Source organism: Labrus mixtus, chromosome 6, assembly GCF_963584025.1.
Source record: "Labrus mixtus chromosome 6, fLabMix1.1, whole genome shotgun sequence".
In the NCBI taxonomy this organism is placed as follows: domain Eukaryota; kingdom Metazoa; phylum Chordata; class Actinopteri; order Labriformes; family Labridae; genus Labrus; species Labrus mixtus.
The window spans coordinates 23046722-23059233 of NC_083617.1; the positions used below are offsets into that span (position 1 = coordinate 23046722).

General features: G+C 40.4%; 2 protein-coding genes across 7 annotated transcripts in view; one reads left to right on the forward strand and one right to left on the reverse strand.

Moving 5' to 3' along the window:
• Positions 1–726: 726 nt before the first annotated feature.
• Positions 727–8419, reverse strand: cdt1 (chromatin licensing and DNA replication factor 1). The gene is made up of 10 exons (XM_061040572.1): positions 7817–8419; positions 7550–7684; positions 5723–6012; positions 5393–5587; positions 4375–4520; positions 4111–4211; positions 3814–4002; positions 3189–3353; positions 2848–3049; positions 727–1869 (listed from the first exon to the last, which is right to left on the reverse strand). The coding sequence occupies exons 1-10, from the start codon at positions 8279–8281 to the stop codon at positions 1706–1708; spliced, it is 2052 nt and encodes a 683-aa protein (XP_060896555.1). The 5' UTR covers positions 8282–8419; the 3' UTR covers positions 727–1705.
• Positions 8420–11726: 3307 nt separating this feature from the next.
• The window catches only part of piezo1 (piezo type mechanosensitive ion channel component 1 (Er blood group)), a 59008-nt gene continuing 58222 nt past the window's right edge, over positions 11727–12512 (forward strand). For all 6 annotated transcript variants that reach the window (XM_061040562.1, XM_061040567.1, XM_061040564.1 and 3 more), the window contains exon 1: positions 11727–12231. In XM_061040562.1, the coding sequence (XP_060896545.1) occupies positions 12168–12231 (64 nt within the window). In that variant the 5' untranslated portion in view covers positions 11727–12167. The remainder of the gene's footprint in view (positions 12232–12512) is intronic.

Genomic DNA, 12512 nt, shown 5'->3' on the forward strand with positions numbered 1-12512 from the left:
TGTCTAGCATACCGATGACTTATCAGTTAGCCTCTCTATATTTCAAGGGAACGAAGGACGCTTTACATCAGGGCAGAACACGTAACAAACAGAAGACAACACAGAATGAATAAACAAGAAATGATAGCAATGTTTGACGGGGATTATAACTTTTAATCAAGTCCATAAGCTTTTTTTCCAGTTTGAGGCGCATGTCTTTCTTCTCAGATTTTACATTTTTGATGATTTAAGATCTCATATCTACAATATCATATTTTAGAATATCCATCTGCCCACCAAATGATTTTCGGGCAACGACTCTTGGACAGGTAACATGTTTCCTTCCTGTCAGGTGAAAGGAGGCTATTGAGTTTAATTTAATTCAAGGCTCTGGGCATGTTGGAATCAGGTAAATACACTATTTAGAGTAAGTACCTTGAAGTCAGAACAGGGAGCTGCATTGACATGGATGTGTACATTGTCTAGGTTTTAATTTATCTACCACAATACATATAAGTATGTTCAATCCATTAGAAATAAATCATTCAATTTTAGTTCAATTAAACCCAGACTCACTAAATTCAAATGGTAATTTAAACGTCAGCGATTGGTGGATGTGACAGGTGTTGGTACTTGAATTCTGCTTAAGTTTAGTGTAACTTTTGCAGATGGTTGTGCATTAATCTGTGTAATCTTTATAAGATAAACATTGTTCACTTTTTAGAAAAACAAATGCTGTGAAGACTCTTTCCAAATTTCACATTTTTATTTTCCAGCTGAGGTCATTTTGGGGTCCCATGCTGTGTGTACTCATGTTACCTGTTCACGTAGACATTCCATACAGGGGTTGTATCACAATCGTACCACATCCACAATGTAACTATGCCCTTTAAAATAAGATGTCTCTTCAGTTAGAATCGTCCAGACTTCCTCTTAGTTGAAAAGACTAAAAATTACTTTAAAAGCTCCAAAATTGTACAATGCTTCAGGTAGAAACCTTAAAAAGCATGTTAGTCAACCAGACAAGATGTTTAAGTTTCTTTTTCTAACTTTTTTTTTGTTTTCATATTTTCCCCATTATGTGTAATCTTGATAAAACATAGTTTGACATCACTTTTCCATACTTAGTGCAACCATTGCTTAGCATTTTACAGATTGTTATATTTAATAAAATTGTGATCATAGAAGGAAAAAAAAAAAAAAGGCAGGAAGGATCCTACCAATACTTGTATTTCTCAAACATTATCGAACAATGAGCTTTAAAAATGTAAACATTCAGCATCAGCTGTTCTACATTGTAGAAAAGCGACACTCAAAAAGACTCGAGGCAGAGCAGTTCAGAACAATAAAACACTTTCAAAGAAAATGAAAAGGCCAAACGCACAGGTCAATGACAGAAGGTCTGGTCAAAGTGACTCTCTTTCACAACAGGAGGATGGCAGGATAACCAAGACTAGCCGTTACCATTATAGCCCCGGAATCTTTTCACAAACGTGCACCCTCCGAACGTGGTTAGGACAATCTGTAATTATTTACACCGACAGCCTAGTGTACAGGCTGTCGGTGTCACCTTACCTCTAAAAAGCCTGTGACAGGCAACCAATAAAATTCACAAAAGGGGAGTTTAAACCAACTAGTGTTCAGTCTGCTGGCGGCTCATGTAGCACAGCGCTGAGGAAAGTGGGTGGTTAACTGTGAAAGGCCAGCAGATCATCACTCATTGTTTTTAGAGTCTCTCTTCTTCTCTGAGTCTGTTACTCAGTTTGTCCAGAACAATGTTCAGCTCCATGGTCTTGTTCAACTTCAGGTAGAAGTCCTTCCTAATTGGATGAATAGCCAGCCAATCAGCTGCTACCTCTGCCAGTAGACGTATATGTTTCTCCATTTCACCTGTTCATCAGAGATGAGAAATCACCAGTTATCGAACAGTTATTTATCCACGATATAAGATACAAGTTTCTAACACAATTAAGCTCACATAAATGCTTAAAAGAACACTGGCTTTCTCAGCTTGTTGTTATTGTCCCAGGCTGACTAGAGGAGATTTGAAATCAAAACGGATTTAATAATGAGACCGCAACACACACATGGGGAGAAACTTCATACTGTATATACTTCACTCTAATATCTAACATGCACCAATTAAGATGATCTTGTGTGCCATTCCTTGTGACCTTGTATTGAATCATACTAGTACATTCTATAGTGAGGTTAATGCTTTGCCATGAAAAAAAAAGGCATAATGCTTTACATATTTGAATGTACATTTAACATATTTGAAATATCAAGGCCACCCTGCTGAGTCTTGTTTAAGACCATAAAATGACCCCATATTCTGGACAAGAAAAGAGCACTGACCAAGGCCAGGAAATGAATTCAGTTTCTATAAGCCCAAAGCTCTTATAAGTCCATATTACTCTGCATAACAAATATCTGCCATCATTAAGCCTTTTTACTTTCACACTGAATCTGCTCAATGTTGGTGTCCAAGTGTAAGATGCATTGAGTAAGAGTGTTGTGGAAGCACTGCGAGAGCTTCACATACACACATTACTGTTCTGCCCTGCTGGCAAAACCAATTTACATTGTCACCATGTCGCCTCTGTTACACCTATGTAGATGAAAGCTCAAGGGAGGACAGACCAGCGCATATTTACACACCGAGGCATTACCATCATAGTGTGAATATTACAATGCAGACAAGGCGTAACCGGGGCATAAATATTCACCTCCAACTGGGAACGCCTACATACAAAGGAAAAGCCTACTGTTGCTTGTTCATTGCCTACTTCTAAATGTTTTAAATAACAGCTGACAGTGCATGTCGAAGGCACACATACACTGGTGTATTCTGCTCTCTGGACTAACCTGTGCTGAGAGCGGATCTGTAGCTCGACACCATCCTGTTACAGGCAACTTCCATGATTAGAGCCGGCTTCTTTTCTGAGACGAAAACGTTCCGAAGAATCCGTGCCAACTCCGGGAGTCGTGACATCATCAACAGGCGCTCCTCTTGGGTGGAGTTTCGGGTCATGGCAGCCTGTAGCTTCTGAGCCTCCTTTGCCCTGATCTAAACACATCAAGCACAGAACAACACTTTGAGTCACATGACTGTTTACAAAGCTTACAAAACCTTAAAAAGTATAAACATTTTAAGACTGGCCATCCCAGCACACTGCCCCCTTTCTCCCAGCTAATGGTGTACCTACCCTCTCCAGCAGAGACTGGGAAACTCCTTTCAGGGCTGTTGGAAGCTGAGCAGTAGAGGCAGCGGTTGTTTGGCTGACTGTCGGGCTCTGTGGAGATGTTGGCTCTTTACTCTCTGGAGCTGTGTCCTGTGTCTTTAGAGCCAGTGAAACAAGAGCCTTCTCCATCTGAATGAAGCACGAGAACAATACATGTTGCCTTAGACAGATCACTGATTATACTCAATGACTTATGGAGTACAAGCACTTAAAATACAACAACAAAAACGACACTGAAACTGAGTAACAATTTAGACAACATATCGTTAACTCTAGTTCATGCTGTGGTAATAAATGGATGCAAACATGTAGACTTAAGAGTTGTGAGCATAAATATTAGACCAATAACATGTCAGCGGATAATAAAGATAGGAAATGCTATCTAAGAATTTAACCAGCAACACAAAACATACTTTTGTTCTACATGTTTCTCCCTAATATGACATCAAGTTGGCCAACTCTGCAAGCAGCAAAATTTACTTAGCTCCAACTTTGTTCATTTTTCCCGCTTCGATTTGAGGGAGCCTATGTGAGAATATTCCCCGTCTCATTTGAAGATTACAACAGCACACAGATGCAGGGTTAGTACCTTGGGTGTAATCAGAGATCGAGCCTTGTCCAGAACCTCCTGAGCTGTGGACAGTTTCTCCGTGTGAGGGGGCTGAGGTAGGGAGCTGCTTTGGACACCTGGCACAGTGTCCACATTGAAGCGAGGATGCCAGCGGGTTAGTTTGTCGTCTGGAACAGCCACCGGAGGAACCAGCGAGGACAGGAAGACCTGCAGACAGGAAATCGTTTGAGAAGGACAACTACCATAGTGTGCATAGCGTATATTGTTGGCTTTCAAAGCTTTCACGTGCTTACAAAGCTCGGAGCATCTGCTTACCTTATGATGCTGTTTGACGATGGAGACCAGCTTCTGGTGGAAGATGCGTCGTCTGTCAAGGAGACAAGAGGCTGACAGGAGAGGGCGGGATTCATTCTGGTCTGAGGAGGAAACACAGGGATGGGAGATTAAACATACACATAAACAGGAGCATACAAAGGGACTTGCTTACAACCAATTTGAAGGACATTATTATGATTATAAGTGTTTTAACCAAGAGAAGGAGAAATCATGTTTTGAAAGGCTGAGACAATGTGTCCTAACCAGAAGGAAAGACAGGCTCCACAGTTAGCTGGTGGCTGCCCTTCTTTATGCTGCTGTTGAAGGTGGGGATGTTCTTCTCCTGTCTAAACGTGTAGGCCTCAGGAAAAACTGTCTTTATCTGACACACGTGGTTCTCCTCAAACCGCCTGCGAGATGGACAAAGAAAGCGGCAAACATTAGCTTCTGCTACCAGAAAGAAAAGACATCTGAGAGGAATTTAAAGTGACACAACAAATGCAGTTTTTAAATGCACTGAAATGTAATGCATGTAGACGGTTCTAACAACAGCTAATAATAATAATAATAAATGAGTCTTATATAGCCCTGTCAGGTAGGGGGGAGCCAGGTTATAAGATAAGATAAGATAATCCTTTATTTATCTCACAACGGGGAAATTTACATTGTTACAGCAGCAAAGACTGCAAACAAAAAGTTATGTAGGGCTTTGTAGGTGAGGATGAGGAGAAATGCACTTATGAACGTTTAGTTGACTTATCGATTAAACATCATCACCTTGGCTAGTTGGCATCAGAATGACTAAGGTCAAATGTTATTCTCAAACTGGAACACAGACAATCGCCAATAGCCAGGGCTGTAACCATATACTGGCAAATCGACTAGAGCCATGCGTGACAAAATTCAATGCAGGCATGTGGATGTTAACCTGCAGGGAGGATAGAAGGATTGATTACATTAGCCACACTCGGCATAAAAATGTATTGTTCTCAAGTTTTCTTACCGTTAGACTAGTCAGGTAGTCTGAATTTAAATGAAACCAACTAGGAAATTAATCACCTAGGAACATTCCTAGTTTGAATGTGGGGTGTTAATGTGGCACTGAAGGGAAAGACTTCTGATCATGCTGGGACTGAATGTTTTCGTACATCTAAAACACCTGGATGTTGTGTGTTTTCCCTCATAGTTAACTATACAATTACATGGAAACACCTACACCAGCAAATTTAAAAAAAACAAAACAATACACAGCTGAAGACAATCTCTCCGTCGCTCCACCTACTTGTGCATCATATCCTGGACTCCCTGTTTGAGCTTGGTGAAGGTAGCCGTCTCACAGCGGTTGTACAGCATAGCGACCACTGTGTCCATGCTCCTGAACATCTCGGCCAGAACTTTGTACTGGTACGGCAGTGAGAGGCCAGGGGCTGCTGCCTGGGCAAGGTTGTGATATCGCTGGTATGCTGCCTGCTCCGTACTGAGGGTCAAGAGAGGGGAAAAACACAATCAGTGTGAGGAAGCAAGACCTTCTGTTTCTGAAAATATTTGTACCACTTGCAGAGTAGATTATTGTAGCGAAGCCTTGAGTGTAGAAATATGAGGACATTCTCACCATTCCTCTCTCTGCTTGTTCTCCTCTGCCCCCCTCTCTTCCTTCTTCCTCTGAGCTTTAGCTGCAAGCTCACTGGCTCGCGCTACAGAGAACTTCAGAGCCTTGGCTTCAGACGTTAGGAGCGTGGCGGTTTGGGGGTCCGGGGAGAGTGTGTTTTTAGGTGCTGGGCCGGTTGGAGATCCAGAAGTGGAGGGCGTGGCATCGAAAGCAGCACTCGCCACTTTATCAGCTTGTTTCTTGATCCTCTGAAGACGGGCCTTGAGAGTTGCAATGCCATCTTTGCACAGAGCCTTAAAAAGGATAGGGACAGTTTGTTACATTAAGGAGACGTTCAGCAATACTGTGCTTAAATATCATCTTCTCCCAAATGTTCAGACTCCAACCAACCATGATGTATCCTATTATTAAATATTGTTTGTGTATCCAAAGCTTGATATATCTTATCCTCGTCTGATATAGTCATTGTGGTTCCAAAAACACTGCAGTTTATTTCTACTCTCTCCACATTCACCTCCTCAGTCATGCAACTGCTTCTACTAAAAAAAAATGATGAATATATGATAAATATTTATGAGAGATTTTGACAAGAATTGTCTTCTTTTTTCTTGTGAGATTTGTTTAAAAGATGAGAGTAGAATGACATCAGCCTCACGATGGGTACGTGCCAAAGGTCACTAACAAAATCAAGTCTTTTCCAACTCGATTTAGAAAACCTTTCAATGTTGCAGAAGAAGCTCACCTCACTCAGAACATTTTTATGTCAGCCAGCATTTTGCAGCGCAGTCTTCACTAAACCACACGTCATGAACAGTCCATAAAACATTTGAGTGGGGACCCGAATAGTTCAACATAAAATGTTTTACCCTCTAGCTTAGGTTGTGACACAAAGTGGCATATGTTTAAGTTTTTAGTTCAACATAGTAACTTGTGCTGCACGTCTAACCTACTCTTAGAGGGGTAATATTCTGAACTCTGTTTATAACTAGGCTGTAAAGGTGTAACCACATACTAATCTGATTTTTTTCCTCTGACAATATTCTCTATGAGCAATACCAGCATGCCGGGAATACAACACATTTTCAAACTTGTAGAAAGATATGCAGACTGACACAGGAAACATGCCTTACTAAAGTCATGTTGATCCAAATGCTCGGAGAGTTTGTGGAGCTGCTAAATTTACTTATTTAGTGCTTGCTTTGTCAAACTTGCTTCACAATAAGCCCACCTGATAAGATTGCCTACACTTAAATTCTGATTTACATTGCATTAACATTATCAAGGAAGGAAGAACTTCACCTCACAGACTAAATGGACAGTCGACCACCTCACGGTGCAATACAAGTGTTCAATATTAACCTTAAAAACAAAAAGCAGTGCAATTATATAATGTGAAAAATATGTGTGCAATAACCTCAGGTGCAATAAGAGATGTAGAAAGTTAGAGACAAGAAAACATATTTATATTTTCATTTCATTGTACAGTGTTCCCCTTGTTATTTTTTTGTATTATATCTTTGTTTTAATACAATGTATAACTTCTGTACAGTTTATTTTAAATCACTTACCTGTTACTACAACTTATTTATTTTTACTTTTATTGTACTTTTCTACTCTTTTTTTTCTTATAATGCTATTCTATTTTATATATAATTTTAACTTTTGTAGAAACTGACTCAGGGAGAAACGCACAAGAACCTGTACCTGTGCAAATGGCAATAAACATCTATTCTATTCTCGATGTTTATGAATTGCAGGTGACGACTCAAATTGTGTCACTTGCAGACTTCAGTAGAGACATTTCTGAAGACTACAAAGACACACAGTTACCTTGCTGGCCTGCTCTTCACTCGTCTTGTTGACGGCCTCGTCCTGCTGGGGGGGGCTGTGGGTTAGTGAGTTGACATGGCTCTCTGAACTGGGTCCGGGGAGGGCTGCTGGAGCTGAGCTGGGCCGGACTACAACCTGGACATGAACAACAACAGCCAAACGTACTTTAGAGTTTCAATACTGAAAATATACACCAAGTGCTTCCTCGCTCACATCCTTGTTTGGGTCTCAGATTGAGATACATTCACTGAAATGTCACAACATTACCTGTGGTGAGTCCTGAGGTAAGACCAGTTTCTTCCTCGCCTTCCTCCTGGTTGATTTCTCTGGGATGTTGGATTTGGTGTCTTTGTCTTGTCGTCTTTTTTTGGCCGTGCTGTGGTCGGAGGTGGCTGAAAACACGGCTGCCCCGAGGTCAAACTCACCGTTCGTCGAGGTCCTCTTCGGTGTCCTGGGGCTGGGGGGAGAATATTTCCTTACGCTGCTACTAGCACACTCTCCTTCACTTAGACCCACCACTTCATCAATAACTCGGACAAACTCGTCGTGGACGGATGACGAACGCAGCAAAACACCCTTGTTTGTAGAGGATCTGGTACTGGCAATGTTTGTATTATTCCGTGAGGATCCACGTTGGACGACACCGCCGGTACGCTGCTTGGTCGGTTTCACAGGACCGGCGAGGCCTTTCTTTCTTTGAGAGAAGAAGTCAGTCACCCGAGCCTGAGACATACTGAAGCTTGTTGAAGTGATCCAAACCCGCTGGGTGAAGAAAATGAACAAGTGTCCTCCCTTCGGTCAAACTCGGTAATTATATGGCGTCCCTCAACAATGGATATCCGGTAATGTTCACATTTCACAGGAAGGAGAAATGAACTTTCGCGCGAAATCAACTAAGCCACGCCCAGCGCCACGTCCTAGGACAACGTTAGAAGGATTGGACAAGCTGAGAACTGGTTGCGCATCTATTGTTTTTACTTTCTCGATTTAAATGTTTTCTTTGTTGTCTCGACACTGTGCCTTAAAACAGAAAAAAATCAGAGCTATTGTACCTCTTGATTAATCTTAATTATAGCTTTCCTACTTTTTTGTCTAAAAAACACAAGTTAGTACGATGACACTGACTCATCCTTCTGATATTATCATAGTCAACGCGTCTTTCAGTATTTAGAAAAGCGCTATATAAAACGAATGTATTATTATTATTATTATTATTATTATTATTATTAGTCTGACAGGACTGATGTAGACCTTGAGTTGGCCTACTTTATAGTCTATATAGTTCCGTAATTTAATTATTTCCTTCTGTGATAACATTAGGCAGACACTAAATGTTTTACCATATAGAACATGATTAATCAGTTTTGACAATCATCAACTATCCTCACATATATGATCAATGACAGAAAGCTGAGCTAATGCAGCTCCCGTCATTAACAAGCTGTGAACTGTCTTTTATTGTCTTTAATTATATTCAAGCCATCTGTAGATCACATGTCTGTCACGTGCTAAATAAATGAATATGTCTGAATTCTTAAACATGAATTTGCCTGAAAGAAATTATTGAAAGGAAGAAAAGATACTTTAATCAAGTTTACATTTCCAACCTTTACATTAAGCCTAAATGTTTGATATAGGCCTAGTGGGATTAATGTTACTGGATCATCAAACAAAGCGATAGCCCCATTGTAAGGGGTGTTTTTTACTTTTCAGTAATCTAGTAATTATTTCTTAATCTATGCACAAACCTGTTGAAGAGTGTGATAAACTTACAGAAGGGTCTGAGTTATATACCATTGTGCTTCAGTTTCCTCTTTGTAAATTTATAGACCAGGTAGGTTACCTTATAGCCTACATTTCAACAAGGTGAAGGTAACATGAATATTGTGTTCCAATACTAAGGCTATACTGTAAGCATATGTGGCCTACAATATAGTCTATACTCTCTTATCATCAGTCTGAAAGACGCAAGGGGTTTTCAAGGAAAAATAAGTTATTCTTCTCCAAACGTTTGTACTAAAGAATGATGTTGTTTTCCCCCTACAGCTTTTATTTAGGTAATTTGATTAATGGAATTTGGGCAGAGGTTTCCCGCTTGGCAGACAGGACTCCTTAAACATGTAACATATAACAGCCTTCAGAAGAACCACAAATAGCACTAAAGCAACTCCACTGACAAATGTTATTTTGTCAACAGTCACTACAGAAATATGTTTAACTTTACTTGTCATTGTAAAAAAACAACAACTTCAAATTCAACAAACATGGCGTTCCCCTTTCATTTACTCCATTTTCCTTTAATAAGGAGTAATTTAGTTGTTTTCTCAAAATCTCAACTTCTAGCAATTTATTGGGAAAAGCTGGATTTCCCACAAAATGTATTCATTTAACTCATTGTCTCGAAAAAACAGAGCTTTTTTTCTCATGATATCGGGATCTTTTTTGGCAAAAGACATAAAATAAAAAAACCTGGTTACTGTGATAGTCCAGACCACGACATGCCATCCTGCCATTGATCACTTGTGATGTAAGTTAAGCCTATTCTACTTTTGTTTTGTGCGATTGCAACTCTGGGGATAAAATAAGCCAAGATCTATAGTGGAAATAAAGAGAAATGGCTTGTTACTGTTAAAGGAGTAATGTATTGATGCATGTCTGCTTAGGGCCTCCATGAACATCAGGCTTCAAAAACACAATGCCTAAAACTTCTCCTAATGTTCAAAACTCTGAAATATATTATGTGAAAATTAAACAAATAAAGAATCAAACGTACACAAATGACTGCCTCTAAGTAATATAGATAATTATAAGATCTTTAAATTGTTTTTACTTTTCTTTATTTGATATAGTTTAATGAAATTATGGGCTCTATTTCTGTCCATAATGACTGCTGAGTGGAGGGAAAATATCACAATACTTGAAACCACAAAGAAAAGAGGGGAAAGAAAGTGAGACAGGCGTATATGTTCACAGAGAGAGCTGGAGTGGAGAAGATGAGCTGAAATCTCATTCAAACACAACCAGTGCATGCTGCTACTAGAAACTAGTTCTTCAACCTGGTAAGTAACCTACAATCCAATCCTCCAATGTAACATGTGATTATTTTCTTGCTAGTCATCCACTTTTAGGTTTACGTTAACGTTTGATCTTTTTAATTAACTGTGATCTCATCCTCGGCATACTGTCCTCAACTTATTGCTTGGTACATTGGTTACTCCTTTACAGGACCTCACGAACATGCACACAGCGGTTCCAGATAGGTATGAACCAAAACAATGTATAAAGAGTCCAGGATTACAATACACTCAGAGGGAGTCTGTTACTTGAATAGCAAAACTTCACATAGCAAATACTTAAATGCCGATATGTAAGAGTGGAAAATCTCACACATAAAACCTTTAGTGGCTCCCAAGAAAAAAGTCAGGGCTTATAGAGGAAAAGCTTATGCATGTGTTACATAGGCTATTATGTTTATTTTTCTTTCATATTATTCAATACATTTAATGTCTTGTAAATTAAAATACTGTCATTTCATTTGGTCTGTAAAATTCCTTTGAAAAAATAAAACAATTAGGCCTCGTGAAATCTGACTTTTTCTATAGTGTTCTATGGCGGTGTGAGTGTGAGTGTGAGTGTGTGTGAGTGTGAGTGTGAGTGTGTGAGTGTGAGTGTGTGTGTGAGTGTGAGTGAGAGTGAGAGAGAGTGTGAGTGTGAGTGTGAGTGAGAGTGTGAGTGTGAGTGTGAGTGAGAGTGTGAGTGTGAGTGAGAGAGAGTGTGAGTGTGAGTGTGAGTGTGAGTGTGTTGCCTTCACTGGCTTCATGATGGAAAGTGTTCATTTGTCGCGTGGGGGCGCCACACTGACATACAATGTATTTTTGAGTCGCCAGCATTTCAGTGCTGAGGAATTCAAAGAAGACATTGCGCCGGCATTGATTGGCGTGCTTCTGTCAGAAACAAACAATCTATTTACGAGAAAAAGCCAAACCAACCTCATTGCCAATATCGAATTGTCATTGTCACTTTATGAAAACACATGTTGTCTGATCGTACACGCTTCACTGTGAAACTTTGGAGCAGTGCAGAGTCACAAGCTGTGCACTGTTGACTGTTGAGTCAGAAGTCAGAGTAACATGACTGCAGCAGGGAGGAGACCAGCAGACCCGGAGAATAGCTCCTCTATGAACGCCCTTCAGTCTGACTTGCCTGTGAATCACATTTTCCACCTACAACACAGTTGTTACTTCTGACTGGGCCCCTCCGAAGAAGAAGAAGAAGAAGGAACACATGCAGAAATCCCTTTCTTCTCTCAGATCCACGGCTGCACACTCAGCTGAGCGCTGAAACGAAAAGTAGCCCCGGCTGTATCGAAGCAGTCGACTCCTTGGAAACTTTTATTCACACTTGAGGATTTCAGCTGAAGTTGTTTTGTTGTGTTTTTGGTGGGAGATCATGAACGCATATCGGGAGAATGGAATTATTTCTCTGTCACATTTAATCAATCAACCCTGATGGAGTGGTTAAAGTTGGAGGTGGTGTTCTTGACCTGGTCTGTGGTTCTTATTGATCCATCCATGTTAGTGATCGGGCAGTGAGTGTAGGCCTATCGATCAGCGCTGACATGGATCTTCAGGTGATTGTTTGGCTCTTCTACTGCCTTCTCCTGCCCACCTCGCTGTTGACAGGTAGGCAAACTCACTTTCGCCTTTTCTAATTCAGGTGGGCTAACGATGAACATGTGGCAAAACTTAGTTTCACAGTTCCTTGCTTTCAACTGCGCTGAGCCGAGCGCTGAAACTCGTAACCTACTGGGTGGTAACTGCTGAGGCGGCTGGAGGGAAAACTATAAAAAACTTGTTTTTTTTCCAGCCTTTCTTTGAGTTTTGTTTATGAACCTGACACGAATCAAGGCATAGTGCGTGAAAAATGACACGTCAGACCACAAGTCCTATAACCTCTACAGCTA

Excerpts from the sequence above, each read along its gene's own strand:
- cdt1 (XM_061040572.1), bottom strand. The coding sequence starts at position 8,281 with ATGTCTCAGGCTCGGGTGACTGACTTCTTCTCTCAAAGAAAGAAAGGC. Across the intron at positions 5,588-5,722 it reads AACAAGCAGAGAGAGGAATG|TACGGAGCAGGCAGCATACC; the intron begins GTGAGAATGTCC and ends CTTGACCCTCAG. Across the intron at positions 1,870-2,847 it reads CAGATCCGCTCTCAGCACAG|GTGAAATGGAGAAACATATA; the intron begins GTTAGTCCAGAG and ends TCTGATGAACAG.